This window comes from Genypterus blacodes, unplaced genomic scaffold (assembly GCF_046128005.1).
Source record: "Genypterus blacodes isolate CSIRO-AG114 ecotype Tasmania unplaced genomic scaffold, CSIRO-AGI_Gbla_v1 ptg000418l_1, whole genome shotgun sequence".
Classification (NCBI taxonomy): Eukaryota; Metazoa; Chordata; class Actinopteri; order Ophidiiformes; family Ophidiidae; genus Genypterus; species Genypterus blacodes.
The window spans coordinates 31,049-52,500 of NW_027467190.1; the positions used below are offsets into that span (position 1 = coordinate 31,049).

At 47.4% G+C, this 21,452-nt stretch overlaps 2 protein-coding genes across 6 annotated transcripts in view; both read left to right on the forward strand.

Annotated features, from left to right (window-relative positions):
- The first annotated feature begins 60 nt into the window (after positions 1-60).
- nfs1 (NFS1 cysteine desulfurase) lies at positions 61-5,418 on the forward strand. Of its 2 annotated transcripts, none has more exons than XM_076138926.1 (13): positions 61-337; positions 1,760-1,845; positions 1,939-2,055; positions 2,186-2,269; positions 2,359-2,511; positions 2,699-2,792; positions 2,870-3,004; positions 3,081-3,238; positions 3,333-3,438; positions 3,658-3,739; positions 3,831-3,914; positions 4,004-4,093; positions 4,919-5,418. In XM_076138926.1, the coding sequence occupies exons 1-13, from the start codon at positions 235-237 to the stop codon at positions 4,980-4,982; spliced, it is 1,356 nt and encodes a 451-aa protein (XP_075995041.1). In that variant the 5' UTR covers positions 61-234; the 3' UTR covers positions 4,983-5,418. The 2 variants fall into 2 exon arrangements, with proteins under 2 accessions (XP_075995041.1, XP_075995043.1); XM_076138928.1 differs by having other exon boundaries at positions 1,763-1,845.
- Positions 5,419-7,783: 2,365 nt separating this feature from the next.
- Positions 7,784-21,452, forward strand: part of LOC142989410 (copine-1-like) — an 18,981-nt gene continuing 5,312 nt past the window's right edge. The window contains exons 1-9 of one of the 4 annotated variants that reach the window (XM_076138922.1): positions 7,784-7,883; positions 18,911-19,039; positions 19,175-19,354; positions 19,780-19,854; positions 20,053-20,124; positions 20,236-20,319; positions 20,688-20,777; positions 20,882-20,980; positions 21,132-21,218. In XM_076138922.1, coding sequence (XP_075995037.1) covers positions 18,911-19,039; positions 19,175-19,354; positions 19,780-19,854; positions 20,053-20,124; positions 20,236-20,319; positions 20,688-20,777; positions 20,882-20,980; positions 21,132-21,218 — 816 coding nt within the window. In that variant the 5' untranslated portion in view covers positions 7,784-7,883. Of the gene's footprint in view, positions 7,884-11,435; positions 16,006-18,482; positions 18,730-18,910; positions 19,040-19,174; positions 19,355-19,779; positions 19,855-20,052; positions 20,125-20,235; positions 20,320-20,687; positions 20,778-20,881; positions 20,981-21,131; positions 21,219-21,452 lie in introns of those variants that run through there. The other 3 variants (XM_076138923.1, XM_076138924.1, XM_076138921.1) reach the window with 3 other exon arrangements.

Here is a 21,452-nt window from a genome sequence, read left to right on the forward strand (position 1 = left end):
GCAGCAGCAGCAGCAGCAGCAGCAGCAGCAGCAGCAGAAGAAGAAGAAGCAGCAGCAGCAGAAGCAGCAGAAGAAGAAGGAGAGTCACTACGCAACTGCGCCGCGAAAACCAAGTGACTCTTGTGAGAAGTTGTTCTGTTGTTCTGTTCCGCCAGAAGCAGCGGAACAAAGTGCGTCAGAGCGGCGGACGGGTCGGTTTGTTTGGCCTGAAAGGAGAAGAAGAAGAGGAAGAAGATGTTCGGTCCGGCGAGAAGCTCCAGTGGCGTCCTGAGGGCGCTGAGGGGCCTCGGGGTCCTGAGGGGAACCAGCGGGGGGAGCGCCCGCTGCGTGCACGCAGGTACCGGACACACACACACACACACACAAACACACACAGGTTACATGACGCAGTCACATTGGAGGATAAACACAGAGAAACTCGCAGGAATACATTTTTGCTTCAGATTGTTTTTATGTATTGATTTCTCTTATATATCTGCTTTGTTTTCTGTTTGTTTACGAAACGATTATTCCTGTTTTCAGAATGTGATGTAATGTTTGTGTAAGGTCACTCATAACTCTGAGAGTCATAGATAGAAGATGAGATGATTATACTTCTTATATCAGCATACTATACATCCTGTGATAAAAGATAAACTGTTTCATTTATAACAGACTGGTCAATCAGCTCCTCTGCTAGTAAACACAATGTAACACCCCCTCATGTACAACATGTAACATAGACAACATGTAACATGGACAACATGTAACATAGACAACATGTAACATAGACAACATGTAACATAGACAACATGTAACATAGACAACATGTAACATAGACAACATGTAACATAGACAACATGTAACATAGACAACATGTAACGTAGACAACATGTAACATAGACAACATGTAACATAGACAACATGTAACATAGACAGACAACATGTAACGTAGACAACATGTAACATAGACAACATGTAATATAGACAACATGCTACGTAGACAACATGTAACATAGACAACATGTAACATAGACAACATGTAACATAGACAACATGTAACGTAGATAACATGTAACATAGACAACATGTAACGTAGATAACATGTAACGTAGACAACATGTAACAAAGTCATCCATTTACTCTTTCTGTACTTAGTTGTACTTTTGTTAGGCTCTTACTTTATTTTGAAGCCCTTTATTGTTTTGCACTCTCCACTTTGCTGCTGTAACAATGTGGGAAGAACAAAGGATGATGTAATCTCACTTCTGTGAGTCACTCAGCTGTAAACTGAAGTTCCTCTGTGTGTGTAGATGTTCTCCTCCTCTTCAGCTCTGTAGGTCTCTGATGGACCCTCATGGATCCATGTTGTTTCTTCTACAGCACAAAGATAAAAGTTCTGCCCTCCACAATAAAAGCTCAAGTATCTCCTGGATTCACTCAGTGAGCTGTATGATGATGTAATGAGGCTAACACCTCCTCACATCTCTGTTCTTCTTCTACTGTTTGTTCTCAACCAGAAGTCACTATAGGATAGAGATCCATGACAACATACAGAACAGGGTCAAAGGTCAGAGGTCAACATGTTATTCTGTATCTAAGCTTCTGTCTTCATGTAGAGGAGCTTTAGAGGCTCTAACGCAAGATCATGGATCCATCAGGGTCCATCAGAGACCTACAGACCTGAAGAGAAGTAGAAGAAGAACATCTACACACTGACAGAGGTCAGAGGTGAAGGAGATGAAGATCATGACTGAGTTTATTATCTCTTCCTGTGTAGAAGCTGCAGAGCTGATTGTAAACCAGGAAGTGGAGAAAGATGAGCCCCGCCCACTCTACATGGACCTCCAGGCCACCACACCCATGGTAACCGTCATCGTTACCTGTACACACCTTCCTATAGAGTCTGGATGTGTCACTTCATTGTGTATGTGTGTGTGTGTGTGTGTGTGCCTGTAGGACCCTCGGGTGCTGGATGCCATGTTGCCCTACCAGGTGAATTTCTTTGGTAACCCTCATTCCAGAACACACGCCTACGGCTGGGAGAGTGAGAGCGCCATGGAGACGGCCAGGAAGGTAGAGAGAGAGAGAGAGAGAGTCAGTCAACCTCATGCTACTGCTCAACTTTGTCCCAATTACTCACTCTCTCTCTCTCTCGCTCTCTCTCTCTTGCTCTCTCGCTCTCTCTACCTGTCTGTCTGAGCAGCAGGTGGCTGATCTGATTGGTGCAGATCCCAGAGAGATCATCTTCACCAGCGGGGCCACTGAGTCTAACAACATGGCCATCAAGGTGAGAAGAGCAGAACAGAATGATCAGATCTTTAGTCCCTTGTGACTCTGTGGTGACCCTGTGACCCCCCCCCCCCCCCCCCCCCACAGGGCGTGGGCAGGTTCTATCAGGCCAAAAAGCGCCACGTCATCACCACTCAGACGGAACATAAATGTGTCCTGGACTCCTGCAGAGTCCTGGGGGCTGAAGGCTTGGATGTCACCTACCTGCCGGTCCTGCCCAACGGATTGGTGGACCTGGAGGTACAAAGACTTCACTCACACATGAAGACACGGCAGGTAGAGATGATACAGGGTGTGTTAATGCTGTGTGTGTGTGTGTGTGTGTGTGTGTGTGTGTGTGTGTGTGTGTGTGTGTGTGTGTGTGTGTGTGTGTGTGTGTGTGTGTGTGTGTGTGTGTGTGTGTGTGTGTGTGTGTGTGTGTGTGTAGCTTTTGGAAGCATCAATTCGTCCTGAAACATCGCTGGTGTCCGTGATGACTGTCAACAATGAGATCGGGGTCAAGCAGCCTATCAGAGAGATTGGTAACTATGGAAACATACCACCCTCTTCTCTTGTTGTAGCTGTTGAACCTAGGCAGCTGATTAGTCTTCTTCTGCAGGGGGCATCTGTCGTTCTAAAGGAGTCTTCTTCCACACGGACGCTGCGCAGGCTGCTGGTAAAATTCCCCTGGATGTGACTGAAGACAAGATTGACCTGATGTCCATCAGTGGGCACAAGATCTACGGTCCTAAAGGTGCAGAACACTGACCGCTGACTCTTACAGGTTAATGTGTGCTGTCCAAGGACTGACTGACTGTGTGTGTGTGTAGGTGTGGGTGCTCTGTATGTGCGTCGTCGCCCCAGGGTGCGTTTGGAGCCGTTGCAAAATGGGGGCGGACAGGAGAGGGGGCTACGCTCTGGGACTGTCCCCACCCCGCTGGCTGTGGGGCTGGGAGCTGCCTGCAGCATCGCACAGCAAGAGATGGAGGTAAAACAAACGCACCCAGACACCCGGAGATGAAACAAACGCACCCAGAGACGCCATAGACATGTTTGTGTGTGTGTGTGTGTGTGTGTGTCAGTATGATCACCGCAGAGTGTCCATGCTGGCCGATCGTCTGGTTCACAAGATCATGTCTGAAATTCCTGATGTCATCATGAATGGAGATCCAGAACAACGCTACCCTGGTATATACACACACACACACACACACACACACACACACACACACACACACACACACACACACACACACACACACACACACACACACACACACACACACACACACACACACACACACACACACACACACACACACACACACACACAATGTGTCTGACTGTTTACTCTTAGGGTTTGTCTGTGTTGTTCAATGACTGAGTGTGTGTGTGTGTGTGTCACAGGCTGTGTTAACCTGTCCTTTGCCTATGTGGAGGGAGAGAGTCTGCTGATGGCTCTGAAGGATATCGCTCTGTCATCTGGGAGGTCAGACACACACACACACAGCTTAAATGACATGAAATAGAGACACGTCATCTATATCATATCTATGTATGTTGTGTGTGTGTGTGTGTAGTGCTTGTACCTCAGCGTCTCTGGAGCCGTCGTATGTCCTCAGAGCGATCGGAGCAGATGAAGACCTCGCTCACTCCTCAATCAGGTACCACACAACTACAGCAACACACTCACTCCAGCTAGGAGCAACACAACAGATAACCGTGTGTGTGTGTGTGTGTGTGTGTGTGTCAGGTTTGGCCTTGGCAGGTTCACCACCACAGCAGAAGTGGATTTCACAGCAAACAAATGCATCCAGCACGTCTGGAGACTCAGAGAGATGAGGTGGGTGAGAGAGAGAGAGAGAGAGAGAGAGAGAGATGTAATGAGGCTAACACCTCCTCACATCTCTGTTCTTCTTCTACTGTTTGTTCTCAACCAGAAGTCACTATAGGATAGAGATCCGTGACAACGTACAACACAGGGTCAGAGGTCAACATGTTAGTCTGTATCTAAGCTTCAGTCTCCATGTAGAGGAGCTTTAGAGGCTCTTAACGCGAGATCATGGACCCAGAGACAGACAGACAGACAGACAGACAGACAGACAGACAGACAGACAGATTTCACTTCGGATCCTGATCTGAAAGTGTAGAGGTGAAACGTCTTAGCAGGTCCACAAAGAACTTTCTTTGTATACCAGGACCTGATGAATACACAAAACGTCTCTCACTTCTTTCTGTCTCTCTCTCTCTCTCTCTCTGTCCCCCTCTCTCTCTCTGTCACCCTCTCTCTCTCCCTCTCTCTGTCACCCTCTCTCTCTCCCTCTCTCTCTCTCTCTCTCTCCCCCTCTCTCTGTCACCCTCTCTCTCTCTCTCTCTCTCTCTCTCTCTCTCTCTGTCACCCTCTCTCTCTCTCTCTCTCTCTCTCTCTCTCTCTCTCTCTCTCTCTCTCTCTCTCTCTCTCTGTCCCCCTCTCTCTCTCTCTCTCTCTCTCTCCCCCTCTCTCTGTCACCCTCTCTCTCTCTCTCTCTCTCTCTCTCTCTCTCTCTCTCTCTCTCTCTCTGTCCCCCTCTCTCTCTCTCTCTCTCTCTCTCTCTCTCTGTCCCCCTCTCTCTCTCTCTCTCTCTCTCTCTCTCTCTCTGTCTCCCTCCCTCCCTCTCCCTCCCTCCAGTCCTCTCTGGGAGATGGTTCAGGAAGGAGTGGACCTGAAGAGCATCAATTGGACGCAGCACTAAGGTCCTCCAGGTTTTCTGATGACGATTGCTCCCGGTGTATTCTGGGAAAGGACCAGCTTTACTTCCTGTACACAAACACGCACAAACTTTCTGTCTGACTTTTGCCCCGTCATCTATGAACTCATCAAGTTGTTGTAACTTGTGTGTATTTGTATCGTGTGCTGCCTTCACAGTTCACCAGATGGGTCACAGCTGAAGCCAGGGGGCGCTCTGTCAGGGACGCTCTCTCTTAGGGGCGCTCTCTGTCAGTGTTAGGGTTCAGCAGGTTTCTGCTTAGCTGCTTTATTTAAGTTCACTCAAGGTGTTTTGTCTTTGAAACTTCCAGATTATAGTATTGATCACCTGCTGAGTGCTGATCAGATGTCAAACACATTTGATGTCCTCAGTTTTCTAGTCACTTGCTGTTATTATTCAATAAAGACATTTATTGCACATACTTCTTTAAGTTTTCTGTCATGGATAGCTTTTTATGAAGGTTGATTGATAAATAGTGAGCCTAAGGTGTATTGGTTCTGTAATCCTGACATCATTTTCCAAGGCCTCCCTCTGTCAGTGAGGCTTAAACCTTTTTCATGCTTGGACGCTTCGTACACAGCCAAGATTTTACAAATATGAGTCTGCTCCAAAGGAAGTCTGCATGTTAATACACTGCTCAAAAAAATTAAAGGAACACTTTGAAAACACATCAGATTTCAATGTGAAAAAGAAATATGTTGGATATCTAAACTGATATGGACAGTTTAATGTCTTAGGAACAAAAGGATGGCACATCTTTTGATGGAAATAAAAGTTTTCAGCCTACAGAAGGCTCAATATATAGACACCCCAAAAATCAAAGTGAAAAAATGATGTGGCAGGTTAGTCCATTTTGCCAAAATTCTATTTCTGCAACTCAAAATGCTTCTCAATATCTCGTGTGGCCCCCACGTGCTTGTATGCATGCTTGACAACGTCGCGGCATGCTCCTAATGAGACGACCGATGGTGTCTTGTGGGATGTCCTCCCAGATCTGTCTAAGGGCATCAGTGAGCTCCTGTAAAGTCTGAGGAGCAACCCGACGACGTCTGATGGACCGAAACATTATGTCCCAGAGGTGTTCTATCGGGTTTAGGTCAGGTGATCGTGAGGGCCATTCGATTGTATCAATTCCTTCATCCTCCAGATACTGCCTGCACACACTTGCCACGAGGCCGGGCATTGTCGTGCATCAGGAGGAACCCAGGACCTACAGCACCAGCGTAGGGTCTGACCATGGGTTCAAGGATTTCATCCCGATACCTAATGGCAGTAAGACCGCCGTTCTCTAGCCTGTAGAGGTCTGTGCGTCCCTCCATGGATATGCCTCCCCAGACCATCACTGACCCACCACCGAATCGGTCATGCTGAACGATGTTGCAGGCAGCATAGCGTTCTCCTTGGCTTCTCCAGACCCCTTCACGTCTATCACAGGTGCTCATGGTGAACCTGCTCTCATCTGTGAAAAGCACGGGGCGCCAGTGGCGGACATGCCAATTCTGGTGTTCTATGGCAAATGCCAATCGAGCTCCGCGGTGCTGGGCAGTGAGCACAGGTCACATTACAGGACGTCGCGCCCTGAGGCCACCCTCATGAAGTCTGTTTCGGACTGTTTGGGCAGAAACATTCACACCAGTGGCCTGCTGCAGGTCATTCTGTAGGGCTCGGGCAGTGCTCAACCTGTTCCTCCTTGCAGAAAGCAGCAGATATCGGTCCTGCTGATGGGCTGAGGACCGTCTACGGCCCTGTCCAGCTCTCCTAGAGTAACTGCCTGTCTCCTGGAATCTCCTCCATGTTCTGGAGATTGTGCTGGGAGACGCATCAAATCTCCTTGCAACGGCACGCGTGGATGTGCCATCCTGGCAGGGAGTTGGACAATCTGTGCAACTTCTGTAGGGTTAAGAAATCGCCTCCTGCTCCCAGTCGTGATAATGACTCTAGCTAAAGCCAACACTAGTGGAAAACCAGTTCAAAAAGATCAAGAGGGAGAAACTTGAAATGGCCTCCACATGCAAAACCAGTCCTGTTTGGGGGGTCGTCTCATTGTTGCCCCTCTAGTGCACCTGTTGATAATTCCATCAACACCAATGCAGCTGAAACTGATTAACAACCCCCTCTGCCACTTAACTGACCAAATCATTATCAGAAAAGTGCAATTGAATTCATGCCATACCCTGATAAAAAACTGTTCTTTTAATTTTTTTGAGCAGTGTATAATTGTTACGTCCCCGTAGTGACTCAGAGGGGAAGGGCGCAACATAAGGCAACAGACTTAGGTGAGGGTGCAGGAATACAACACCAAGAGAGAATATCAATTAAATAATGTTTATTTTAACAAAAAGCAACACAGGGTTAGCAAAATAATCCAAACGATAGGAGCTCAATAACCATACCAAACCAAAGAGTGGAACAAGAGAGGAAACTGAAGACAAAGGGGCTGTATATATGGTGTGGGGATAGTTGATTGATGATATGGAACAGGTGAGTGGTGATGACTGGAACCAGGAAGTACATCTGAGAAAATAGGAGACGCAGACCAAAAGAGGGAGACAAAAACACCACATAACAGAACCAAACAAGAATAGGCCTACATACATAAATAATACGTAGACACCATACGTAACAATAATCAATATTTAAATTAATTTAAATCGACGCTCTGTGAATCTAGCCGCAGCAGTGGATTATTGATCTATATTATAGATGTTGTAGATTTTGTGACATATCTGCTGCTGCTCATCCGAGGGTCACTGACGTCACAAAAGCCCGTTCGCGTAGTCGTGCACAGTCTCGCGGTATTTGCTCCGACATTTCGTGCGGCAGACAGCAGGTCCGCGCGTCCGTTTCAACTCAAGCAGCTCCGCGTGTTTGTTGGCTCCTTTCTCGGTAAGATGGAGTAGCAGTGCCCGGGCAGCAGAGCCCCGAGGCCCGGGGCCGAGCGGAGAGGAGCCGCTCTGCCCCGACACACACACACAGACACACACACACACACACACACACAAACACACACACACCGTGAAAGCAGCGCTAGCTAGGTGGCTAATAGCGTTAGCCTGCTGAACTGAACGCCCATTGTCTCGGTTAGACGTGTAGCTAGCTGTTAGCTGTTAGCTGTGTTTGTCCTCTGTAGTGTTTCGCTCAAACATTTGTTACTTTGACGGGTTTCCGGTTTATGCTCATGACCTGCTAGCTGCTCACGGCGCTGTGACGTTAGCCTGCAGCAGGTAACTGCAGTGGTACTGTGTGACGTCATGCGAAACCCCTGACAGGCTCCCGGTCCGGTCTGGTCCGGTCCCGTCCCGTCCCGTCCTGTAGGTCTCCGGTCCCGTCCTGCAGGTTTCTAGGCCTTTACATTGAGGGCGTGTCCCAGGTGAATGTAAAGGCAGCTCGCGTTATGACGTCACACCAGGACATTCGAAAATGTGTGCTGATCGTTTCTGTGAAAATGTGTTTGATTTGTAACTTCAAACGTTCCTCTGTGATTTGGAATCAAACCTCATTAATCTCATGAATTTACTTTATGAAGTTTGGGATAAAATAAAGATGACTTTAATATTTGAGTTTATAGAAAGATGCAGACAAATGTAGACTTTGCTGTAAGTGTATTACTATTTTTCAGAAATGCAAATGTTTAAACTCAAAATCAAACTAAGCATGCGGAAGAAAACTGAAATCAATGAAGAAATAGAAATGTTGTGCTTCAAAGGGGTAATTATGATAGAACGTTATTAGCTATCAGAGAGAGAGAGAGCAACATGAGGGTTCTTCAAAGACCTGCAGACCTGAAGAGAAGCACAAACATCTACACACTGAGACCCTCAGAGGTCAGAGGTCAGGTATAAATCACAGAATGTAGTCAAAATTTTTTAGCATTAATCATGAAATGAGTGTGTTGGATGAATCAGACTAAGGAGTTGTGGGACTTGGGGTAATTTCTCCAGGCTGAGCCTGACTGTTTAGTGACGGTGATGAAGATGTGATGCTGCCGTTTCTAAAAGTTTGTAAGATTTTCTGACGGTGAACAAATGTCTCATTTATGGAAATATAAAGTCTAATCTGAGCAGGATGTGGAGCAGCGTCCAAACCAGTGCCACACAGCTGTTTGACCTCTGTGTGCATGTCATGGTTGTTGTCAAGGTAACTGGACTTGTTGAGTGTTGATAGCATGTCTTCAGTTGTGAGTGGGTTGGGATCAGGAGCCACAGTCTCAGGTGACGTCATGTTGATGTGTGACTGGAGGAACAAGCTGCTCTATGCCACTCTATGCTGCTCTATGCCAGATCAGAGACATAATGATGTTTCTGTTTGCGGTTGTGCTGTAATAATTCACTTTTCATGAATCTAATCTAATCTAACAGTGGTTTTTGATTTCAATAATTGATGAAATGATGTATGGGGTTAATCAATACTTGGTCTGTGTTGTTTCCTCTGCTGTGGTCATGTTTGACCTCATTAGCTGGCCCACCTGCGTTCTGACCGAAGGTGGGCAGGACTGAAACATGTGGACTACAGACAGGAAGTCCTCCTGTGTCTCCATCAGAGGGACCTATGGCCCAGATGTGCAGGGGATTGACCTATGTGTAGAAATGTGACCTGTGACCTATACAGAGACATGTGACCTACACCAACTGTCCATCACATCCTGTCTGAATCTGGGTGGGAGAGTGGAAATGTATCAGTCTGTGGAAGCAGGGGATTGTGGGTAATTGCTAATGTTGCTCCATCTTTAGTCTGCCGGTGCACGGTTGGTGTTAGCCACCATGCTGCTTTGCTAAAGCTAGCTTTGCTTTTCCTTCAGAGCTGCTGCTGTTTCCTGTCTGTTGCTCTGATTGACCTCATACTGATGTTGCTATGGTTGATGTGTTGTGCTGGTTGATGTGATCAAGATGTTGCTGGTGGGTGCTGGAAGTGATCAGCACTTTGCTCTGGTTGATCTGATAATTATGTTGCTGTTGTTGCCCTAGTTGATGTGATAACTACGTTGCTGGTGTTGCTCTGGCTGATGTGCTGTTGACGTTGGTGTAGATCTGGTTGATGTGACAATCACGCTGCTGCTGATGATCTGGTTGACCTGATGACGACGATGCTCATGTTGCTCTGGTTGATCTGATGATGACGATGCTAATGTTGCTCTGGTTCTGCTGATGTTTTTGGTGACGGTGTTGCTGGATGCTCATGTTCTCGTTGATAAATTGCTGATGTTCTGAAACGTTTCTGATGTTGCCATTGTTTCCAGCTTGTTTCTGCTAACTTTGACCTTCAGCAGGTTTGGAGTTGCTGCACGACTCAGGAAGCAACACAGACTGCTGTCATGCTGCTGGCTAGTTGCTGCTTGATTGTTAGTCTGTTTGTCGCTGGTTGCTGGTTGCAGCCTGGTTCCAGTTCTTGGGTTGGTTTCTGTTTGGTCGGCACCCGTTTACGCAGGTGGACTGTGGGTCAGGGTTAGCGTGAGACGTGTGTGTATATTGTGTCATTAAACACAGACTACATGTGAGCACACTAACAGCGCCACCACATGGAGCTCAGTGGAAGCAAATGTTATGCTAAGTCATCACTAAGAGCCTCAGCTGAATGTGTAAATCAAATTTGTGAGTGATGATGCATTCAGGGTCTTTCTACAGTTTCTACAATCTATTCTGTCTCTTTGATTTCTTCTCCCACCTTTGGTTCCTGTCACATGACGTTTGTCTAGGGAATGAACGCTTCCTTGTCGTGTAGCTTTGGGTAGTTTGAGAACCGTTTCTTGTAGGCTTCTAAGGGCCTTTGACCCATGTGACGTTCCTGCAGTACTCTCAGTGTATTTATTTAGAATTTTTGTTTTGGAAGACATTTTAAGACCAACAATGTAATAAGACAGTAGCATCTAAGTAGAGCTACAGTAGGGAAAGAACAAAACAGTCCCATTTCACTCTTGAAGTGCAGTGGGCGGAGCTTCAGAGTCTAGCCTGATACATGGTTTATTCGCTCTCTAGCTGTAATATCTCCAAATGTTTAGATCAAAACGTTCTACTGTATTTAAATTGTTTATATTTACAGAACTTTTTCAGAAAGTGCTGAAATGTGGAGCTCTGGTGCGATCAGTTTAGTCTGTCTGTGTTAAATTACAGTAGCATGTTCAGTGAGTCTTTGTTTCATTTACAGCACATACAAAGAAAATTCAATGAATTTACATTAGGAGCTGTTTTTTCTTTGGATATTTAACATCTAATGTGCATCATGAGCCTCTGATATTCAGTGTCAAGCTGCAGTGTGCTGCGTTCATGTGGCCTTTGTGTTCCTTTACTGTTAGAGTTGTAAATTTAACCTTCTGTCCTTCAGAGGTGTCATTGGTCTCTAAATGTCAGGAGGCAAAACGTGTATTCTGGAAAACTGAAATGTAAATAATTTGATCTAAGCCATTTGTTGCTCAGTCTGATGGTGCTGTTGCTCTCTCTGCAGGTTTTAGCGCCTTTTGTTTAGCAGTCAGTATGGCGGTAGTCATCAGACTGCAGGGTCTGCCCATAGTGGCCGGCACCATGGACATCAGACACTTCTTCTCTGGCCTCACCATCCCTGACGGGGGTGTGCACATCGTGGGGGGCGAGCATGGTGAGGCCTTCATCGTCTTCGCCACAGATGAAGATGCCCGCCTAGGTATGATGCGTACAGGTGGCTCTATTAAAGGCTCCAAAGTGTCTCTGTTGCTCAGCAGTAAGACAGAGATGCAGAACATGATCGAGCTCAGCCGTCGCAGGTTTGAGGCTGGAGCCGCTGCTGTGGAGGTGGTCGCACCTGCGGCCGGCAACTCCAACCGACAAGCGGGCTCTGCCCCCATGCCTGCCATAGGCCAGCAGCAAGGAGGAGTGGGGAGGAGTGGTAGCCATGGAAACCAGAGTTTCGGTAATGTCCAGACATCGGTAGCCATACCGAGCTCATCTCAGGAGCAGCATAGCAACAAGGCGGTAGCAGCCAGCCTGGCCAGTGTGGTGCACAGCTTCGCCAACAGCTACAGCTCTGCCCCCACCATCACATCGGCTCTCGCCTCTCTCGGTGCAGGACCTCCCATCCCTCCTCTTCCCAGCATGCCCTCTATGCCCCCTATGCCCACACTACCCACCATGCCTCTACCACCGCCAGCATCCTCTCTTCCTCCCGTCCCCACGGTTTCCCCACTCTCCCAAGGACCACCTCTGCCGCCAATGCCCCATCTACCCCATATGTCCTCCCTTCCTCCCTTCAACCCAGCCTTACCCCCTCCTGCTGGCCTGGGCTCCGGTCTCCCTCTGGGAACCCCTAATCCCATGTTGTTTAATCCACTGTCCCCCCTGGCGTCTCTCGGCCTTCAAGCTCACATGAAGGCGGCTGCTGCGGCTGCTGCCACTGCTGGAGTACCAGTGAGTCCTGATGAACTGTTTGTCCTCCTACAGAACCTTCCATTCTCCTGTTCAGAAGTGGATGTCAGAGAGTTTTTCCGAGGTCTCGGGGTGGACGGGGTTCGGTTGCTGAGAGATAGGCAGGGACGGCCCACTGGCAGGGCAGTGGTCAAGTTCTTCTCACCCCAGGAGAGCTTTGAAGCTGTTAAACGGGGAGGTGGCATGATGGGTCAGAGGTTCATTGAGATAACACCAGGCAATGAGCGTCAATGGGCCAGTTTCAATGATGGCCTGTCAGGCCCCGCCCCTCACAACAGCAACAAAGCAAACAACAGTAACGAGTCACTGGACTTGCACCATCGCCGTGGAAATGCTGAGTCCAGGCCCGGTGGCAGGGATCAGCGTGGCAGGTCACGATCTCCACATCGGCAAGAATTCTGTGTGTACCTAAAGGGCCTTCCCTACGAAGCTGAGAAGAAACAGATCCAAGAGTTCTTTAAGAATTTGGCTATTGTAGATGACAGCATTTATATTGCCTTCGGGCCTAATGGACGAGCCACTGGGGAAGGCTTTCTGGAGTTTAAGACGGAACAGGATTACAAGACTGCTCTGGGGTCCCACATGCAGTATATAGGTAGCCGTTTCATCCAAGTCCTCCCAATCAACCGAAAGGGAATGTTAGAGAAGATTGATAGCATCCGCAAGCGTGCAGCACAGGGTGAAGGCAAGAGCCAGGATGGACTGAAATCTCCAAGAAACTGTGTCCACATCACCAACATCCCCTACAATGTCTCTAAAAAAGGTGTCCGTGTGTTCCTGGAAGGGGTTGGGTTTTACGAGGACACGCTCAAGGTTCTGACTGATAGTTATGGCAACGGTTTAGGACAAGCCATCCTACAGCTGCGAACGGAGGAAGATGCCCGCAAGGCTGAGAGACTGCACCGACAGAAACTGAATGGCCGGGATGCCTTTGTCCACCTGGTGACATTTGAACAAATGAAGGAGATTGAAAGGAATCCTCCTCCGCAAAACAAAAAGGGCCAACGCAATCAGAACCAGAATCAGCTGATTCAGAATCAGCACCAGCCAGCCCAGCCGAGCCTTCAGCAGCCTCAGATCAACCCTTTTGTTGGCATGAGTGGGGAGGAATTTAACTTCTTAAGGAACACGATGGGGAATCTCAACAGTGCTCCGTTTGTTTCCCCTTTCACTGCACCAGGAAATGGACTGGCAGGTCCTCCTCCTCTGCCTCCTTTGGCAACAGGACTTGGGGATGTCAATCTGGGCGTGGCTCCCCCACTCGTGGCTGGTCTTCCTGGAGCTCCTATTCTGGAGCCACCAGGTTTCCGACCCGGAGCCACAGGAGGTCCATTTAGTCAGGACGGGCTAAGAGGCTTGGCTCCTTTTGACAATTCCAACAGGAAAGGAGGAGGACAGACCCATGGAGGAGGGGCTCATAACAGCCAGGGTCGTTCAGGGGGTGGGGCTAACGCTGGGCAGCAAGCGTTTGGTCCAGGACCTGATGGCCAGAATCAGCCGACCCCTACAGGACCCAGCAACCCTAACAGTCAGCGCGGTGGTGCTCCTGGCCCGACAGTGGTGAAGCTGCAGAACATGCCTTTCACTGTGACCGTTGATGAGATCATGGACTTTTTTTATGGTTACAAGGTGCTGCCGGGCTCTGTCTGTCTGCAGTTCAGCGACAAAGGCCTGCCTACAGGTGAGGCCATGGTTGCCTTCCAGAACCACGAGGAGGCCGCTGCCGCAGTCATGGACCTTAATGACCGACCTATTGGAGCACGGAAGGTCAAGATCAGTCTGGGTTAAAGCACAATGTCCAAGCCTCACCCAGAAAAAACTGACACATACCAACTCTAACCTGGAGCAACCTGTCCAGGTGTCTCAAAGCCAATAAAACACTGCATGTCCTGACTGAAGCTCCTCCTCCTAAGTTAGTTAAAGGCAGGTAAGCCCCACCCCTGCAGTCTGTCCAAGAAGAAATATTGGATTCAAGTTTTGCTCTGTCCTGCAGTTCCTCTGCTGATTCTCTGCATACAATGAATAAACCTTTTCCTGACACACTGATGGCAGTGGTGGTGGGGTTGATGATGATGATGATGATGTTCATGTTCATTAATGTCAAAGATATGTCCTTTCATTTTTCTGTGACGGTGCAGCCTTTTTTCAAACATGTCCAGAGCTGGACTGAATATATTTATCATGATTATAATGACACTAATGCGTGTGTTGCTTAAGCATGTGCTCAGATTTGCTCTGCTGCTATGGTTAAAAACATTCATGCTCTGTTGCTATGGAGCAATTTCTTGCAATGGGGAAAATCTGTCCTGCTCTGATCCTCAATTACCTTTCTGTGGTCTAACTGATGCCTAATTGCAAGAGGATCTGACATTCTCTGTTGCTATGGTAACATATTGATTAAAAGCTGTGTTGCCATGATCACATGGCTATGCTCTCTTGCTTGGGTAAAATATTGACATGACAATATGCCTTGTTGCTATGATGAAATACTGTCTTGCCTCACTGCCACGATGAAATCTGTTGGTACTGTAAAATCTCTCCACTCTCTTTCCATCATATAATCTATGGTAAAAGCTTTAGATTCTCTGTTGCTATGGTTAAGTCTTTACTGCTAAAGTATATCAACATGGCCTTTTGCTATGATAATGTCTGCTATGGTAAATCTTCATATTCTCTGTTGCTATGATAAAAGATGACGAGCCCAGCTACTCCGGTCAAAATAACACACTCTGTTGCCAATGTTAAAGGTCATGCTGTGTTGCTATGATAGCATCGCAATGTTGCAGTTGTAAAATGTTGATTCAATGCTGTGTTGCCATGGTAACCTGTTGAGAACAGTGTTGTGTTGCTATGTGGTGGATGTGATGAAGAGTTTGCTGGCTCATGTCTTCAGATGTAAATATTGGCTGCTGCTTTGTTTTCTGTCACCGTTCTGATATGACAGCCCCCCCTCCCCCCTGGTAGCGGTGGAGCCACTGCACATGCTCAGTAGGTGTTCGGCCTGTAGCGCGCTGACATGAAGCTGTAGAGTTTTTAGTTTGGTAGTTTTGTTGTTTTCTGTATGCTCATGGATGTTCTGTTTGTCATGATGTGGACTCTCGTTTGCTTTTTGGATAATAAAAGGACACCAGCTCACAGCTCTGTCTGCGTCTTACTGCCTCACCATGGAAACCAAAGCATGCATCCACTGTTGAATCAACTATTGGTGCAGTCGTTCTTTTGTAAAAGTGACATGCTTCAGCTAAGAAGACCTGGGGTGGTGTGTGTTCTCATGCCAATACAAGATGTGTGTCTGTGTGTGTGTGTGTGTGAGAGAGAGATAGTACCATGCGCGCCGATGATTGTTGGTGTGGTGAGGCTGTCAGTCATTTACCTGCACCTGTTTGCTCCAACTGCTGGAAAGAAAGAGGCGGCACTTGCAGGTGAGTGACAGAACACTGAGCTGATCCAACATAGTCGAACATTTTTGACATCGTCCCATTGGTCCTCAGCATCCAGAGTCCAAAGACGACAGGATATCGTAGCTTGTAGCTCATATGAAGTTTGCTATAGCCGGTAGCTTGTATAAAGTTGGCTGTAGCTTTTAAAAAATTGGCACTAGCTTGTATAAAGTTGGCTGTAGCTTTTATAAAATTGGCACTAGCTTGTATAAAGTTGGCTTTAGCTTGTATAAAGTTGGCAGTAGCTGTTATAAAGTTGGCTGTAGCTTGTATAAAGTTGGCAGTAGCTGTTATAAAGTTGACTGTAGCTTGTATAAAGGTGGCTGTAGCTTGTATAAAGTTGGCTGAAGCTTGGAGCTTGTAGCTTGTATAAAGCTGGCTGTAGTTTATATAAAGCTGGCTGTAGCTTGTAGCTTGTATAAAGCTGGCTGTAGTTTATATAAAGCTGGCTGTAGCTTGTAGCTTGTATGAAGCTGGCTTTAGTTTATATAAAGGTGGCTGTAGCTTGTAGCTTGTATAAAGTTGGCTGTAGCTTGTAGAGTTTGTGGAGAGCTATCATCAATCCTGAAATTGAACAGAAATGATTAACAGTGTATTTTAGTGACCTGAGTAAATGTAACAGACATCAGAGCAACGCTTTCAGAAAACACCAACCTAAAAACCTTTCAGAAAAAAATAATTGTGCAAGTTTGAGAATATCTTTCAAATTAAATCCAGTCTTTGAAAAGATGAACAGGAAGTCTTAATAGTGTCATCATCTGCATGAGACCTTGTAACCACACACACACACACACACACACACACACACACACACACACACACACACACACACACACACACACACACACACACACACACACACACACACACACACACACACACCAGGGTTTTATTCTATAGCTCAAACTCTTCTGCAGAGGTTGTTGTGGTTCTGGTGTTCCGGCCTCAGTTGTTTGGTTTTGAATTGTGTAGATGTTGTGTTTTGTACTTTGAGAGGAGCAGGTTGATGCGACACCATCTGAGGCCTGGAAACACTTGGAGGATTTAAAGTAACAGGACACTCAGTAAGGGACCATGAGTACTGCATGATCTCCAGCTGCTTCACCTCTGACCTCTGAGTGTGTGTGTCATTATGTAGATGTTGTTCTTCTCTTCAGCTCTGTAGGTCTCTAATGGACCCTTATGGATCCATGTGGTTGTTTCTTCTACAGCACAAAGATAAAAGTTCTGCCCTCCACAATAAAAGCTCAAGTATCTCCTGGAGTCATTCAGTGAGCTGTGTGATGATGCAATGAGGCTAACACCTCCTCACATCTCTGTTCTTCTTCTCCTGTTTCTCCTCACGACGCCCTGCATGTTTATCTGCTCTACATCCTCTCAGCTGCTTCATCACACAGCTGCAGACTGATGAGAGAAGGACCAGGAGGTTACTATAGGGTAGAGATCCATGACAACATACAGAGGGTTCAGGGTCAAAGGTCAGAGTTACTTTAGGATAGAGATCCATGACAACATACGGAGCTTTAGAGGCTCTGACACGTGATCATGGATCCATAAGGGTCCATTAGAGACCTGCAGACCTGAAGAGGAGAAGAAGAACATCTACACAGCATTAGAAACCTTAGTTGAACCTTTCAGTTCTGATTCGTTCATTCATTTACAAATTGCAGACGTGGACTCAAATCACACTTAAATGATCTTTAAGCTCTGCTCAGTTTGAGATTTACTACATATTTATATAATATCATACTTTTACAAATGTCACTTTTTCATAATGAACTCAATGTTAAGGTTTGATTGATGAGAGCGGACTGAAGAATAAGACACAATATAAAGGAATAGCATTGTTGCTTGTGTGTGTGCATGCATGATGTAGCAGTGTGTGTGTGTGTGTGTTGTGGCAGTGTGTGTGTCTGTGTTGTGGCAGTGTGTGTGTGTCTGTGTTGTGGCAGTGTGTGTGTGTGTGTGTGTGTGTTGTGGCGGTGTTTGTGTATGTGTGTTGTGGCAGTGTGTGTGTCTGTGTTGTGGCAGTGTGTGTGTGTGTCTGTGTTGTGTCAGTGTGTGTGTGTGTGTGTGTGTGTGTGTGTGTGTGTTGTGGCAGTGTGTGTGTGTGTGTGTGTGTGTGTGTGTGTGTGTGTTGTGGCGGTGTGTGTGTGTGTTATGGCAGTGTGTGTGCGTCTGTCTGTGTTGTGGCAGTGTGTGCGTGTTGTGGCAGTGTGTGTGTGTGTACGTGTTGTGTCTGTGTTGTGACATTCAATCAAATCACTGTTCTGTTAGATAAAGTATGTGCTCAAGGGTGTGTGTGTTGTGGCGGTGTGTGTGTGTGTGTGTGTGTGTGTGTGTGTGTGTGTGTTGTGGTAGTGTGTGTGTTCGTGTGTCTGTGTTGTGCCAGTGTGTGCATGTTGTGGCAGTGTGTGTGTGTGTGTCTGTGTTGTGGCGGTGTGTGTGTGTGTCTGTGTTATGGCAGTGTGTGTGTGTGTTGTGGCAGTGTGTGTGTTTGTGTATGTCTGTGATCTTTGTGTCTTTATCAAAACAGATCGATGATTGAATTTTGCTTTTTGGAAATGTGCTTTTTGGGCAGTGGGCGTGTCACACAGCCAGGTCGTCCAATCAAAGGCCGTCTGGTGTGTGGTGCGTGTGTGCGCGAGCCGCTCCCTATCAGCGGATGTTGCTTCTCGGTATGAACGGAAGTTAGCGATCCAGCTCCGCGTCCAAACGGCTCGTCTCACCCGTTATCGTTGTGGTAGTGAGCAGTAGTGAGTATTAGTGAGCATTGGTGAGCGTCCTGAGCTCAGAGGAGCGTTCACACGGACTCAGGCTGCGCTTTGTGGTTTCTGGCTCCGGGCTGTGTAAGCTAACGCTAACAGGAGATACACACATCTGTCAAACCGCTGTGATAAGGTGTGTGTGTGTGCGCGCGCGTGTATATTCTCTCTTATCTGTTGAAGTAACTCATCTCTCTCTCTCTCTCTCTCTCTCTCTCTCTCTCTCTCTCTCTCTCTCTCTCTCTCTCTCTCTCTCTCTCTCTCTCTCTCTCCTCTCTCTCTCTCTCTCTCTCTCTCTCTCTCTCTCTCTCTCTCAGATGGCAGACTGTGTCAGTAAGGTGGAGCTGTCTGTCTCCTGCTCAGACCTGTTGGATAAGGATGTGGGTTCTAAGTCTGATCCTCTCTGTGTTCTGCTGCAGAGTGATGGAGGAAAAAACTGGACTGAGGTATGATTGTGTTCTGCAAATCTTCATTTCTACAGTATTACATGAATGTTTGTCAAAGGGCCTCTCTCTCTCCTGTCCTCCCCTCCCCCTCCCCTCTCCCTCTCTCTCCCCTCCACCCCTCCCCCTCCCTTGCAGCTGGCCCGTACGGAGCAGGTGAAGAACTCGTCCTCCCCGTCTTTCTCTCAGCGTCTCAGACTGCAGTATCACTTTGAGACGGTCCAGAAACTGAAATTTGCTGTGTATGACATCGACAACTCGACCTCTGACGTCAGTGATGACGACTTCCTGGGAGGGGTGGAGCTAACGCTGGGACAGGTACAAGCCACGCCCACACTGACTCAGATATTCCTTTGTGTCATGACTGATCTGAATCACTGAGAAGATGGAGTGACCCGGATCAGGTCTGACCCGGATCAGAACCTTTCTTCACTCTGTCCTGACATGATGGGATCTGGTTTGTTTACATTCGTGTGGCGCACACAGCCTTGGTGCTGAAGGCTCTGGCTCTCCTGATGGAGTCGGACCCTCTGCTGCTCATTTCACACACACTGGTTCCAGCATTGATGTTACCACTGGGACCAGGTTCTGGCTGCTGAAGCTCATGGTCCTACTGGCAGAGTGCAGATATATTTATGTCAATAAGCAACATGACACGGATGTGTGTGTTCCTCTACATGGCTCACAGAGGAAACTTAACACTGTTTTGTGTGTGTGTGTGTGTGTGTGTGTGTGTGTGTCAGATTGTGTCTAGTAAAACAGTGAGCAGACCTCTGCAGCTGAAGGAAGGGAAACCTGCAGGGAAAGGAACCATCACTGTAAGTGTGTGTGTGTGTCTGTGCGTGCGCTGCCCACAGTGCTGTGAGATGTCAAAGGTCAACTCATCAGAGAACCACAACATGATTCATACATGAACACATGAAGGATTCACTCTGAGGACCTTTAACTTGTGTGTGTGTGTGTGTGTGTGTGTGTGTGTGTGTGTGTGTGTTGTGTGTGTGTGTGTGTGTGTGTAGGTCTCAGCAGAGGAGATCAAAGACAACAGAGCGATTGTTTTGGAGCTGGAAGCCAAAGGACTTGACAAGAAGGTAAATCTGCCTCTTCATCAGTGAATCCCCACTTGGACTTAAAAAGGAAGTAATCACTGTGTGTGTGTGTGTGTGTGTGTGTGTGTGTGTGTGGTGCGTGTGCGTGAGCAGGATACGTTTGGGAAGTCTGATCCATTCCTGGAGTTTTTTAAGCAGGGAGCTGATGGGAAGTGGCAGCTAGTCTACAGATCAGAGGTACACACACACACACACACACACCTTTTTCTCAGGGTTTATGCTCCAGTCTAATTTGGTCCAATCCCAAACTTGTGGTGTTTTTTTGAGTTTTGACTGAAGCTGCTCAGACCTGTCTGCTGCTCAGACCTGTCTGCTGCTCAGACCTGTCTGCTGCTCAGACCTGTCTGCTGCTCAGACCTGTCTGTGCTCTGTGGAGTGAAACCATGGAGCTGCTTTCACATGAGGACCAGCGTGTGGCGCTGTGAGCTGAGCTGTGACTCCCAGCCTCTGGTTGTGGCAGGGTTAGGGTGGATCAGGGTCTGTGATGCTGTACTGACACAGCTCTGACTCTGTAGGTACTAAGGGACAGGTGTGTGTGTGTGTAGGTGGTGAAGAACAATCTGAATCCATGTTGGAAGAAGTTCACGGTTCCTCTGCAAACATTCTGCAGCAGTGATCTGGAGAAAGAAGTCAAGGTACACACACACACACATATGCGCACACACACACATACATACATGATTGTGCAAACACACATACAAAGTGACCTCTGTGTGTGTGTGTGTGTCTCCCCCTGCAGGTAAACTGCTCTGATCACGACAGCGATGGATCTCACGACCTGATTGGTTCTTTCAGCACTAAAGTATCTGAGCTGCAGAAGGCGGCACATGGCTCCCCGGTGAGGTCACTTCCCTCTGTCTACTTCCTGTTTCCTTGTTATTTATAGAATTCTATTCCTCTTGACAGGGGCAGATTTTGTCAATGCAGAGGTCAGAGGTCATTCAGCTCTGTAGTGCTCAGTTTGAGCTGTAGGTGTCACTGTTTCACAGGTGGCATTTGATTGCATCCACGCTGAGAAACAGAAGAAGAAGAAGAGCTACAAGAACTCTGGAGTCGTCTGTGTCAAGAGCTGCAAGGTAGAGAGACCACACGCAAATTACCCACAATTCACAGCTGGACACACACACAGACCACATGACCCAACACAAACGGCACCTTTAAACTTGTTAGGGCTCACAGGGCTCGACCAATCAGCTCCTAGAAGAATCAAACACATCCAATGTAAATGTATATAAAGGGTTATTTTACACACTTTAAATCAATCAAATCACTGTTCTGTTAGATACAGTATGTGCTCAAGGGTGGGTGTG

Coding starts and splice junctions, on each gene's coding strand:
- nfs1 (XM_076138926.1), top strand. CDS start 235: ATGTTCGGTCCGGCGAGAAGCTCCAGTGGCGTCCTGAGGGCGCTGAGG. Junction 1,846..1,938: donor TCCAGGCCACCACACCCATG/GTAACCGTCATC, acceptor GTGTGCCTGTAG/GACCCTCGGGTGCTGGATGC. Junction 2,793..2,869: donor GCAGCCTATCAGAGAGATTG/GTAACTATGGAA, acceptor CTTCTTCTGCAG/GGGGCATCTGTCGTTCTAAA.